Source organism: Lampris incognitus, chromosome 7 (genome assembly GCF_029633865.1).
Source record: "Lampris incognitus isolate fLamInc1 chromosome 7, fLamInc1.hap2, whole genome shotgun sequence".
Lineage (NCBI taxonomy): Eukaryota > Metazoa > Chordata > Actinopteri > Lampriformes > Lampridae > Lampris > Lampris incognitus.
The window spans coordinates 6,234,591-6,248,318 of record NC_079217.1 but is presented as its reverse complement, the minus strand read 5'-3'; the positions used below and the strand labels follow the sequence as shown (position 1 = coordinate 6,248,318).

Below are 13,728 nucleotides of genomic sequence, written 5' to 3'. Positions count from 1 at the left end.
GAGGTGGTATCATGGAAGACTAACCCCCTCCATGGGATGTACCATCAACAGATAGAACAGGGGTTCCCAAACTTTTCCATGCTAAGGCCCACCAAATAGCATTAGCTTCTGGCCGGGGCCCCCCTTTTTGCAAGATGTCTTTAAAAACCCATTGACAACACTATGGCAAATGTTAAAAAGAAGAAGAAAAAAAAACTCCTGAATATATTTCCTTACTTTTGTTAATGCAATAATGACATTTATACTTCAAATTTTAATCCTTCCGTTATATTGAATATTTATGTTTTCCATTATAAGCATTTTTTGTCATAAAATATATTTGATCATAACATACATAATAATTCAATTTATTTTTCAAAAATTTCTTTTTTATCATTTTCCCTCATCTTCCCTCCGATTTGCTGAGGCCCCCTTGGTGTCTCCTGGCGGCCCCCCTATGGGGCCGCAGCCCCCACTTTGAAAACCACTGAGATAGAAGACACGGCTGATAGAGAAATCCTACCAGTGGCTAGAAAAGGCTGGACTGAAGAACAGTACAGAGGCTCTGATCATAGCAGCACAAGAACAGGCACTCAGGACCAGATCAATTGAGGTAGGGGTCTACCACACCAGACAAGACCCAAGATGCAGGCTGTGCAAAGATGCTCCTGAGACAGTCCAGCACTTAGTATCAGGGTGTAAAATGCTAGCTAGGAAAGTGTACACTGAAAGGCATAACCAAGTGGCTGGGTAGTGTACAGGAATATCTGTACTGAATACAGACTGGAAGTCCCCAAGTCCAAATGGGAGAGCCCACCAAAAGTGGTTGAGAATAGCAGAGCTAAGATCCTGTGGGACTTCAAGTTCCAGACTGACAGGCAGGTGCTGGCTAACCAACCAGACATTGTGGTGGTCGACAAGGAACAAAAGACAGCAGTAAGGATCGAGGTAGCAGTCCCGAGCGATGGCGACATCAGGAAGAAAGAGCATGAGAAGCTAGAGAAATACCAAGGGCTGAAGGAAAAACTAGATCGGATGTGGAAGGTGAAATCCACAGTAGTCCCAGTGGTAATAGGAGCACAAGGGGCTGTGACCCCCAAACTGGGAGCGTGGCTCCAGCAGATTCCAGGAACAACATCTGAGGTCTCAGTCCAGAAGAGTGCAGCCCTAGAAACAGCTAAGATACTGCTTAGAACCCTCAGGCTCCCAGGCTTCTGATAGACAACCCGAGCTTGGGGAAGACACACCCCGAAAATATTGAGAGGGAGATTTTTACATATATAAAATATGGATCACATCTTGTAAGTTTAGTCTGACCTAATTTTTCATCTCTATGCTGGTTTTGGTCAACAGAGAAAACCAGTTATGATTACCCTTCAATTCACACAGCAACACCCTCTGGAACAAGAACACATAGGCTAACTAGAAATCATACCAAATGCATGCGTACTCCTCCACTTACTGATGCCTCTGTGACAGAAAGAATGGGTTATCGATCCACGGTGATTGCTACACACTTCTGAGTTCTCGCAGTTCTCTCCTATTTATCTTTCATACGTTAGGAGGTTACTCGGTACTTCGCGAATCAATGGCTCTCAGATAACTTTGCACTGACACCAGTTTGAGGCACTGGAGGAATACCAGATGAGACCGCACTTATACAGATGCCACGGTATACCACGGGGAACAAACATACCGCAAAACATTCGGTTGTTCACGAGTTAGGGCATAATTACCCATTTATGATTTCGCAAACTAGCCAGGAAATGATGGCGAACATCAAAGCTGTCTGTGTGAACGAGTCCAAACAGCAATGAACTACGGGGTGGAAAGAAGGTATTGGTTCTGTGCCATTAGTCTCTTGTTGCCGTCACGGTGGCGCAGCAGTGGTTAGCGTGGTCACCAAGAAGGTCCTGGGTTCGAGCCCCGGGGTTGTCCGACCTTAGGGGTCGTCCCGGGTTGTCCTTTGTGTGGAGTTTGCATGTTCTCCCCGTGTCTGCTTGGGTTTCCTCCGGGTGCCCCAGTTTCCTACCACAGCCCAAAGACATGTAGGTCAGGTAAATCGACCGTACTAAATTGTCCCTAGGTGTGAATGTGTGTGTGTGTCGGCCCTGTGTGATGGCCTGGCGGCCTGTCCAGGGTGTCTCCCTGCCTGCCGTCCAGTCACTGCTGGGATAGGCTCCAGCATTCCCCGCGACCCTGAGAGCAGGATAAGTGGTTTGGATGACGGACGGATGGGTGGACGGTCTCTTGTTTATCCACTATGAATAGAAAAATGCCATACTCTTGCAATGACGCATTCTTCTTCTGGAAGGCACTGCTTGTTTATCATTATTCTTGTTCTTCATTTAAATAATTGGGTCTCGAATCAGTTATAATGACGTGACTAAAGTGCTCTGGTAATTCTCTGTGTGCGTCACCCCGTTACGTCTCATGGACATAACAGGGTGATAAGCCGTCTTGACAGGGCAAGCCTCCGTACAGCTCCACATGAACCTAATCCGAACGCACGCCGTTTCTTACCCAGTTTCTGAGTCATGAGCCCTGCAAAAAAAGGAGCTTATTTAATCAATAGCCAAAACGTCTCGCCTTTCGGTCATTAGTGGTCCAAACCACCATTTATGATGACTGTAAACACCTTTTGCGTGAGGACTTGACCAAGGTGTTTCTTCATGAGCAGCCAATAGCGGGAGTGCAAATATAATGGCGCTTATCGGGGCCCTGGGAGAGACACAGGAAATTGAGTTTGTCCAGTCTAATGGCAGGCAGAGTCACACAGCTCCGCAGACCAACCGTTTCCCTCCTATTAGCAGAAATGTGTTATTCATGAGGGCAAACCCAGTATGAACTGTGTTTCATTGATATTCTTCACGGTCACTTCTCATTTTCTCTCTAGGGACCCTAAGCCAGCCCATTTCGTTCATTTATTTATCCATTTCCTTCTTTGTCCCCGAAAGGAGGAAAGGAACTTGGTGACCACGGGGGCTGTCGGGTCAAAACGCCAGACCCCGATGCAGGCTATTTAATCATTCCCCCTGTAACGAGCTATCAATAGCGTCTGTCATCGGCAACTAGGGAGGAAGAGGAGGAGGAGGCCTGGGGAGTGAGGCAGGCGAGGGAGGTGAGAGACTTGTGATGAGGGTATTAATACGCAGCCGGGACCGACATCAAAAATAGCTGCGCTTCTTCCATCCCAAAAACACATTGTCTCTCTTTCAGAGCCTCCCCCCTTTATACTGCCAAATTCCAATAGGCGTCATTGGCATATATACCCTCTGTTGTGTCCAAAGCTATTTATATAACACAATTCGAGCTGAATAGCTCATTGTGTGAGTGCACAATGTGGCTATGAGACATGATAATTTATCACTTTTTCACTGTGGCTACAGTCCCACGCCAACATTTTACCCTGTGCGGTTGAAAACCGCTCCGTAATTTCATAAGATCTCTCAGCAAGACGGGAATATAGTCGCGGGTTGCCTCGTTCGTTTCTGAACATTATTAGTACGAGCATGCCGACCTCGCTCTTTTGTTTAAGACGCCACCTTGTGTATGCGGGGGGGGGGGTGTCGACAAAGCGAGGGAGCAGTTTGCCGCTGGTTGATGGCATGGGGTGATGAGAGGAGTGACTTGGCATGTGGGAAGTGGGAGGCCTCCGAGGGTGGTCTGGTTAAGGCCGGCTCCGTGAGCGACGGCCGCCGTGCCTTCGTGGCCCGTATGTGGCTAAAAGCAAGCGAAGGGCGGCGCCGCCGTGGTCTCCCGTCACTCTCGCCGCATGCAGGTGAGAACCTGCAGGTTTATTTTCCCAATGTGCCCGATCTTCCGCTTCCCGTGTCATCGTCACGACAAACAGAGTTATATTCTGCTAAAAGTGGGAGGAAGAGGATTACATGCTATACTTTTCTTTTTCTAAATTTCCCCCCCTATTGTCCCCGGCCAATTACCCCACTCTTCCGAGCCATCCCGGTTGCTGCTCCACCCCCTCTGCCAATCCGGGGAGGGCTGCAGAGTACCACATGCCTCCTCCAGTCGCAGGCCGCTTCGTTTCACCTGACGGCGAGGAGTTTCACCGGGGGATGTAGCGCATGAGAGGATCATGCTAGTCCCCCCCTATCCCCGAACAGGCACCCGACCGACCAGAGGAGGCGCTAGTGAAGCGACCAGGACACATACCCACATCCGGCTTCCCACCCGCAGACACGGCCAATAGTGTCTGTAGGGACACCCGACCAAGCCGGAGGTAACACGGGGATTCGAACCGGCGATCCCCGTGTTGGTAGACAACGGAATAGACCGCCACGCTACTACCCGGACGCCTCTGCATGTTATACTTTTTACCGTACCCAGCAATCCCTGTGTTGGTGGGTGACGGAGTGGACCGCCGCCGCGCCACGCGGACGCCCCTTAAGAGTAGGCGAGAAGGGGCGGGGCAAAACAAGTGTACACTTCCTCCTACCCCTCTTCCAACATGTAACAAATAATCTGATGCATACGGAGATGTGTTCGCTGAGTTTGATGTGTGGACTTGTTGATCACTTCAGATTACTGGTAATGGCTCATCTGTAAGTTATATCCTGCTTATTGACACGTTCGAAATAAACCCTCACTCGCTCACCTTTGACCTTTTTACATGGCTTCCTCTCTAAAAGGGCAGAGCAAGTTCAACCTGCTCGCTCTTAATGACTGCTGATCTAGTTGGCCTCAGCCGCACATTAACTGTCCTCCAACCACAACGCCCCCCGCTGAAGGGTGGGCTGCTTCACTGGAGGAAACCAGCTATGCTTCTTATGTACGCCTATCAACCTCCACCACCCTCATCCGCTCTACGTATGTACGTATGTGCTGGATGGGTGGAGCGTGCACCGTGTTCCAGTCGCAGTCTATACACCAGCCGTTCTCAAATAAATGCTGTTTTTCCTGCGAATAGAGACACGAGATAGAAGAATAAAGAGGTAATTTGATAGGAGCACGGCAAATAATCCATTACTTCACCCCGTCCAACTGAGGAGAGGAGAAAAGCAGCTCCATCACATGTCCAGCATGATTAGCGTTGAGATTGGCTGATTGAAATGGTCTCCCTCTCTGAGCCGGGATCTATATATTCTCATTCGCTTGCTTTCCTTATCGCTCCGTTTCTCCCAGCTGCTCCGATCGTTTTCCCACCAGGAGCCCGATGCTAAATTCTGTTAAAGAGACGTACGGAGCGACGGTGCCCGGACTCTAAAGAAAATTAGTGATTACAGGAGCGATAAGAAGGTCCACTGTAAGAGTTATCAAGTCTGCTGGTCGTGATGCCGCCAAGGCCGTCGCGGACTGAAAAAGCCGCCGTCGGTTTCCAGTTTCAAATGGCTCCCAGAAGCCAGGGCCTCCGCAGTACCCACGTCACAATGAGAGGGATGACATTTGTTTCTTTGTTTGTTTTGAGGGGAGGTTTTTTTCTCCCTTTTTCTCCCCAGTTGTATCCGATCGCTGCTCCACCCCCTCTGCCGACCCGGGGAGGGCTGCAGACTACCACATGCCTCCTCCCATACATGTGGAGTCGCCAGCCGCTTCTTTTCACCTGTCAGTGAGGAGTTTCACCAGGGGGACGTAGCACGTGGGAGGATCACGATATTCCCCCCAGCCCCCCCGAACAGGTGCACCAGCTGACCAGAGGAGGCGCTAGTGCAGCGACCAGGACACATACCCACATCCGGCTTCCCACCCGCAGACACGGCCAATTGCGTCTGTAGGGATGCTCGACCAAGCCGGAGGTAACACGGGGATTCGAACCGGCGATCCCCGTGTCGGTAGGCAACGGAATAGACCGCCACGCCACCCGGACGCCCCCGTGAAATGTGTTTCTTAATCAAAACTGTGTGGCTGGTGTAAATACAATGGCCTGTCGCCTGGTGTGAACGGTGACAGGAGAACAAGGACGCTCACCGGGCAAAGCGCCCCACAGTGGACACAAAGCCGGGTCCCCAGTAATGGCGGCACGGGCCGATTGCAAAACGCTCCTCTCACAATTTGAGCGGGTAATTTACTTCCGTCTTTTTCTGGTTAGTGGTTTCGTGACTCCAAACCTTCATTTCCAGAGGGCACTGCGATAAAAAACGTTTTAACTTGTTTACCCAGAGAGCAGATATTACACCTCATGCAGTCCTATGTTGATGAAACTGGATAAAGCAAAAGATGAGGAGTGAGAGACAGAGAGATAGAGGTGAGAGAGGTGGAGAGAAATGGAAAGAGAGACAGACAGAAATAGAGATAGATGGAGAATGAGAAAGAGAGAGAGAGATGGAGAGAAATAGAAAGACAGACAGACAGAAATAGAGATAGATGGAGAGAGAGAGATTGACAGAAATAGAGAGACAGACAGAAACAGATAGATGGAGAGAGGGAGAGCGAGAGAGAGAGATGGAGAGAAATAGAAAGACAGACAAACAGAAATAGAGGTAGATGGAGAGAGAGAGATTGACAGAAATAGAGAGACAGACAGAAACAGATAGATGGAGAGAGGGAGAGCGAGAGAGAGATGGAGAGAAATAGAAAGACAGACAAACAGAAATAGAGGTAGATGGAGAGAGCGATAGAGATACAGAGAGAGAGAGAGAGACAGAAATAGAGATAAATGGAGAAAGAGCGATAGAGAGAGATACAGAAACAGAGAGACAGACAGAAATAGAGATAGATGGAGAGAGATCCGGAGAGAGAGAAATAGAAAGACAGACAGACAGAAATAGAGATAGATGGAGAGAGATCCGGAGAGAGAGAGAGAGAGAGAGAGAGAGAGAGAGAGAGAGAGAGAGAGAGAGAGAGAGAGAGAGAGAGAGAGAGATCCGGAGAGAGAGAGAGAGAGAGAGAGAGAGAGAGAGAGAGAGAAATAGAAAGACAGACAGACAGAAACAGAGATAGATGGAGAGAGATCCGGAGAGAGAGAGAGAGAGAGAGAGAGAGAGAGAGAGAGGGAGAGTGAGAGGGAGAGGGAGGGGGGGGACAAACTGAGCCTTGGCCGCTTGGCTGTGTGACAAACATACAGTAGGTGACTTTTCAAGATGGCCGTGAGTCGAGGACGTGTGTCCTTGTATGTCCGATGTGACTCGAGGAAGAAAAGTTACAACATGAGGGACAACTTCTTTCTGGAAGGCTGCACGAGGCAAAGGTCATCAAGAAAAACACCTCACATTCACATTTCTCAACGTACACACACACACACACACACACACACACACACACACACACACACACACAACCCTTTCGACAGTTGTTCAGCCGTGAAGAATCACCTCATTCTCGGGACACGTTCAGTTTGGCGATTCGGGAGGATGCATGGTTTTCCAGCGTCGCCCAGCAGCGGGGCTTAAACAGGATTACGGCGGTGCCCAGGAGGACGGGCCCCCCGCTCAGGTAACACACGCGGCGACCGGTCAGGCAGAATTAGCACCAAAGGTCAGCGGCGTCAGACGCACGGCCTCGCGGCTTAGCCGCCGTGTGGGGGAGGAAATACATTCAGATGGACGCGCCTGTGCTGCTCCAGAGCAACCCCCCTCCTCCCGAGCCCCGGCGTAAGATTACAGGGGGGAGTTAAAAGGCAGCAGAGGCGTATCGATTAGCAGCGGCGAACTGCGCCTTTACAAACGCCTCGAATGATAAACTGGGGTACGAACACAGCCGGCGGCTGTCGGGGGGGGGGGGGCTTTCATCACGGGACAGGAGCTGTGCCCCGCCTGAGATGAGACGGCGGATAAGTCGCAGCTCCTGAGTCAAGGAACGTGGGGAATCGTGTCACCAGGAAGCAGGAAGGCTGCCTGCCTCAGAGAAGCTCACGACCACTGTAATGAGCATCGCACGGCCCATTTAACAACTCAAACCGACTGATCCTGGCCTCCGGAGTCAGATGTTGGGGAATGGTAATATGTGGAATGTCTCTCGCTCTCTCTCTCTCTCTCTCTCCAATATACACTCACCGGCCACTTTATTAGGCACACCCGTCCAACTGCTCGTTAACGCAAATTTCTAATCAGCCAGTCACATGGCAGCAACCCAATGCATTTAGGCATGTAGACATGGTCAAGACGATCTGCTGCAGTTCAAACCGAGCATCAGAATGGGGAAGAAAGGTGATTTAAGTGACTTTGAACGTGGCATGGTTGTTGGTGCCAGACGGGCTGGTCTGAGTATTTCAGAAACTGCTGATCTACTGGGATTTTCACGCACAACCATCTCTAGGGTTTACAGAGAATGGGCCGAAAAAGAGAAAATATCCAGTGAGCGGCAGTTCTGTGGGCGAAAATGCCTTGTTGATGCCAGAGGTCAGAGGAGAATGGCCAGACTGGTTCGAGCTGATAGAAAGGCAACAGTAACTCAAATAACCACTCATTACAACCGAGGTATGCAGAAGAACATCTCTGAACGCACAACACGTTGAACCTTGAGGCGGATGGGCTACAGCAGCAGAAGACCACACCGGGTGCCACTCCTGTCAGCTAAGAACAGGAAACTGAGGCTACAATTCGCACAGGCTCACCAAAATTGGACAATAGAAGATTGGAAAAACGTTGCCTGGTCTGATGAGTCTCGGTTTCTGCTGCGACATTCGGATGGTAGGGTCAGAATTTGGCGTCAACAACATGAAAGCAAAGCAATCCAATAGAGCACCTTTGGGATGTGGTGGACCGGGAGATTCGCATCATGGATGTGCAGCCGACAAATCTGCAGCAACTGCGTGATGCTATCATGTCAATATGGACCAAACTCTCTGAGGAATGTTTCCAGTACCTTGTTGAATCTATGCCACGAAGGATTAAGGCAGTTCTGAAGGCAAAAGGGGGTCCAACCCGGTACTAGCAAGGTGTACCTAATAAAGTGGCCAGTGAGTGTATATATATATAAATATAAGGGCGGCACGGTGGCACAGTGGTTAGTGCAGTTGCCTCACAGCAAGAAGGTCCTGGGTTCGAGCCCTGGGGGTAGTTCAACCTTGGGGGTCGTCCCGGGTCGTCCTCTGTGTGGAGTTTGCATGTTCTACCCATGTCTGTGTGGGTTTCCTCCGGGTGCTCCGGTTTCCTCCCACAGTACAAAGACATGTAGGTCAGGTGAATCGGCCGTACTAAATTGTCCCTAGGTGTGAATGTGTGTGTGTCGGCCCCCTGTGATGGACTGGCAGCCGGTCCAGGGTGTCTCCCCGCCTGCCACCCAATGACTGCTGGGATGGGCTCCAGCATCCCGGCGACCCTGAAAGGAAGATAAGCGGTTCGGATAATGGATGGATGGATGGATATATATGTGTGTATGTATATGTATATGTGTGTGTGTGTGTGTAAGCAAGCAGGGATGTTGCACAGGAGATCTAATCAGCCTCACAGACATGTCGGTGACTCGGTGGAGCAGGTGTTGTTGTTGGCGCTCCTCAGCAGAGTATTCAGCACAGGCCTAAAAGGGAAACACACTCGGGGACCAGGGGATTTAGACTTGAAAACTGCTAAGCCGTGGGAAAACAGCAAAGCCGTGTCCATATTTGTATCACACAGTGTGTGGCACAAGTACAATTCCTCAGACAGCCCCATGTCACTTTTGTTTAGGGTAATAGGGGGGTAAAAAAAGAGGGCTCTGCGCCTGGCAACTGGTGGGCCCGTTCTTTGCAAGTCATCCACTGGACCAGAAGTTCTGTCTGTTGTATAAATACGTCTGTCAGTTCTTCCTCTCGGCCCTACATAATCCCTCTTATTGTAGCATCCACTGTGTAGCTTCTCCACTTCCTCAAGGTCTCCTTCTTCCTGTCATTTTCTGCCACTCCACGCGGTCTACATAGTATTTTTTATTTTTTTTTGTATAAACTGGATTTAGCTTAAAAGTGTTTCCGTTCCCTTTGCCAGTTTCTCTGAACTTCCTCAACACATTTATTTTCAAAACTAATCATCTTCCTTTTTGAATTCCAACTTGGACATTAAAGTATTAAGAACATATTTGACTTCAAAATCAAATCCACGCTCAAAATATTCCTCCGCTAATTCAGTTTCATCTCCTCTTTTTTCTCTCTCCATCTTTGTGGGTGTCCTTGTAACCTTTGAGTGGGTTTGTGATTTTCTCTTCTTTGTCCTCTCAATCATTCTCCCACTCCATGTGTGTGTGTGTGTGTGTGTGTGTGCACATGTCCGTGTTTGTGCTGTCCACACATCCGCTGCAGGCTGCGGGCTGGAGTTCCTGCTGGTTCTCTGTGGGCTAGAGCTATCCTGGTCCTGCCCCCGCCACTGCATCTGCTACACCGGCCCCAGCACCGTCTCCTGCCAAGCCCACAACTTCCTGTCAGTCCCCGAAGGCATCCCCCCTGACAGCGAGCGCATCTTCCTGCAGAACAACAAAATCCACCGGCTGCTGCGTGGCCACTTCAGCCCCACCACGGTCACGCTCTGGATCTACTCCAACAACATCACCTATATCGAGCCCTCCACCTTCCACGGTTTCACCCTGTTGGAGGAGCTGGATCTGGGGGATAACCGCCACCTGCGCTCCTTGGCCGCAGACACCTTCCACGGGTTGGGGCGGCTCCACGCATTGCATCTGTACCACTGTGGACTCAGCGCCCTGCCTGGTAACATCTTCCAGGGCCTCAGAAATCTGCAGTATCTCTACCTGCAGGTACAAGGAGATTTTCTTGGTAGAACAGCTGGATTTGGTGAACTTTACCACCAAGAGTCCATGTGTAGGACGCGTCGCATCAGGTGTTGTTGTCAATACGATAACGTTAGGTAGCAGATTTACTTAGTAGTGATAACAGAAGGCAAGCCATTATTTCACGAGCATTATAACAGTAGTGCTATAAGTGGAATATTTAGATTTTGTAAGACTACGACTTGCACATGCAAGGAATTTAAAGGGATTGTAGGCAGGACACATAGGAAAAACACTGGAAACCGAACTAGCCCTTTAAATTTGTGGGACGCTCGCATTAAAGACGAACCAAAGGACATAATGAAACACTTTAGTGGGAAGAGCATCCAAGAATATCTGAATAAAAATTTCTCAAAATCAAAGACTAAATATGGACGAAGTGCAGATACGAACTGACGGAGGAACATCTAGTGGGTGAGGGTGAAAATGGAGTATCTCTTTACGGAGTGGATAAATTGAAAAATAAATAGAAAATGTTGCCGAATACTAAACGGTATAAACACATTGAGTGCTTTGCTTTTTAGAAGTATACCGCACAGTTGACGAAACATATAAACCTGAATATATTTGCAATATTCACGCACGTATTTCTTTCTCTAATTTAACCCTTTTGTTGTGCAATTCCCAGGATAATCACCTGAAGTTCCTGCAGGATGACACCTTTGGGGACCTCCATAACCTAAGCCACTTGTTCCTGCATGGAAACCGCCTGTGGAGCCTTCACCAGAACACCTTCAGAGGCCTGAGGGCCCTGGACCGCCTTCTTCTGCACCAAAACCAGTTGCAGTGGATAGACCGTCTGGCCTTCCATGACCTGAAACGCCTCACAACCCTCTACCTGTTCAACAACTCCCTGGTAGAGCTGTCGGGCCAGTGCTTGGACATGCTGCCAGCTCTGGAGTACCTGCGCCTCAATGACAACCCCTGGGCATGTGACTGCAAGGCCGTGTCACTATGGGAGTGGTTAAAGCGCTTTCGAGGTTCTACCTCCTCTGTGGGTTGCCAGGCACCACCAGATCTGGTCGGGAAGGACCTCAAGCTGTTGCGTAAGGAGGACTTCCCAAACTGTTCTCCACTCGTGCCCAACTCTGAATCCAGAGCCCAGAGTAAGACCAACAATTTGTCTGGCACAGTGAACCCATCGATGAATGGTAGTGTGGGGTCCGTGGGGTCTGGGGGACAGAGCCGCACAGTGCACCCCTTGAGGCCTGGTCGTTCTCGGAACTGCACAAAGCCTCGCGTTAGGGGGAGCAAGGGGAAGGCAGATAATGAGGTACACCATTCGAAGGAGGTCATGACAGACAAGGAGAACTCCTCCCCAGATTTCACAGATGGGGGAAAGTACGATCACACATCACCAGATGGCACCATAACAAGGAGGAAGCACAAGTGTACACCCCGGACCACTGTTCGTCCCCCTAGCGGGGTTCAGCAAGCCAACAACAGGGCAACCTTACCCCAGTCCTTACTATATCTTCACACCCTCTTGGGGACCACGATGGCCATATATTTCGACTTCATTGTCCGTTGACCAAAAGAGGGATAGGTAAATGCAATTAACAGAGAACACAGTCCTCAGACCCTCTCTTACTCCTGTACTGCAAGGCCTATGTGTGTCTATTTTGTATATGCGTGTGTGATTGTGTGTAAAATGTTATGTAGGGAGCTGTACGATTTAGACTCTTGAGATACACCTCCAAGCATTGAATACCGATGACAGAGAGACTCACAGCGCTGTCTGAGGGACTAAGGGTCACGAAAGGAAAAAATGGAAAATGCAGACCAAGCTTGCACTGCCGCCCTATGCCATTATGATTTCATCTCAACTTGTCCAGGCATCTTGTCTTTGTTAAGATTCTGTTCTTCACTCGGCTGAAGCTCAAATAAACCAACTTGAGAGAGCGAGAGAGCGAGAGAGAGAGAGAGAGAGAGAGAGAGAGAGAGAGAGAGAGAGGAGAGAGAGAGATAGTGTAACTGCAAAACTGAGGTGAAGAAAGAGGTTAGCTAGCTGTCAGATGAGCTCAAACTTTACACTAGAAGTTTGGTGCAGGTTTAATTTTCAGTTCAGTTTGCAAATCCTTATCAAGAGGGTATAAATGCAAAATCGATAAACCCTTAAAAAAAAGCCCCTGATACCATCCCTATCTCATTTTTGAACCATTTCACCAAATGTATTTTTCTATTGCATTCTTTGTCGACGAAACAGCCGAACAATTGGGTCGCCGTGTTTCTCACAACGGGGGAGATAACCTATAAGCGGTTCAATAAAACATTGTTCAGTATCAGACCCAGGAATGTGCTACGCTGCTCGGTAGATTGGAAACTTATTGGCACCGCTACGCTCTGAGCATTTTTCAGTGCAGCCGGTTTCCTCAAAACACTGTACAACGCAGTCAGTAGTGGTTATTATATCCACTACCGCTCTGCTAAATACTGCAATACTGCTGGTGTTTCAGGTTAACGCCGCGAACCTTCTGCCTACCCAACAGCATTTTCTGATTGTTGCAGCATTTCAGCACAGCCGTGCAGCCATTTCCACCATGCCATTCCTTCCCTCCTGTGCAACTAAACATCAAGCTGCTAATCATCCACACGGAAGTGAGAAATTATTGATATGTGCTGTTAACACTTGCTTGGGAAAACGTGTGTCTCCGAGAGAACAAGCTGTGAATATCAAAAGGGTTTGTCTATATCTTTGTGTCAAAATGTTGTTCATTTGATTTTGCTTAGACACAAAAAAGGACCTGCAGATGGATTCCTGCTGTGGGGTAAGCAGTGGGGGGGGGTGGGGGTGCGGAGCCTCACGGGGTTAAGGGTCAAATGGGACTTTCTCAGTTTCCCGGCGAGGGGTGCGTATAAAGCCGGACTGACGACTCCTCGGCGTGGGCGTCCGTCTCCGTTGAGGACGCGAGGAGGCTTATTTCTTTTTCCTCGATCACGCGGCATCGAAAAGGATTACAACAGGCTGACAAGACTCGAAATAAATATGTGTACCTTAAACGACTTCTGTGATACATGAATGATTCAACAACAAACAAAAAACACAAAAACAAACAAAAAAAGGAAAGAAAAAAAACATCATTAACCGAGCGAGAG

At 49.2% G+C, this 13,728-nt stretch overlaps 1 protein-coding gene across 1 annotated transcript; it reads left to right on the top strand.

Moving 5' to 3' along the window:
• The first annotated feature begins 3,582 nt into the window (after nt 1-3,582).
• Nucleotides 3,583-12,163, top strand: rtn4rl1b (reticulon 4 receptor-like 1b). The gene is made up of 3 exons (XM_056283712.1): nt 3,583-3,760; nt 10,148-10,599; nt 11,261-12,163. The coding sequence occupies exons 1-3, from the start codon at nt 3,583-3,585 to the stop codon at nt 12,161-12,163; spliced, it is 1,533 nt and encodes a 510-aa protein (XP_056139687.1).
• The last annotated feature ends 1,565 nt before the right edge of the window (nt 12,164-13,728 follow it).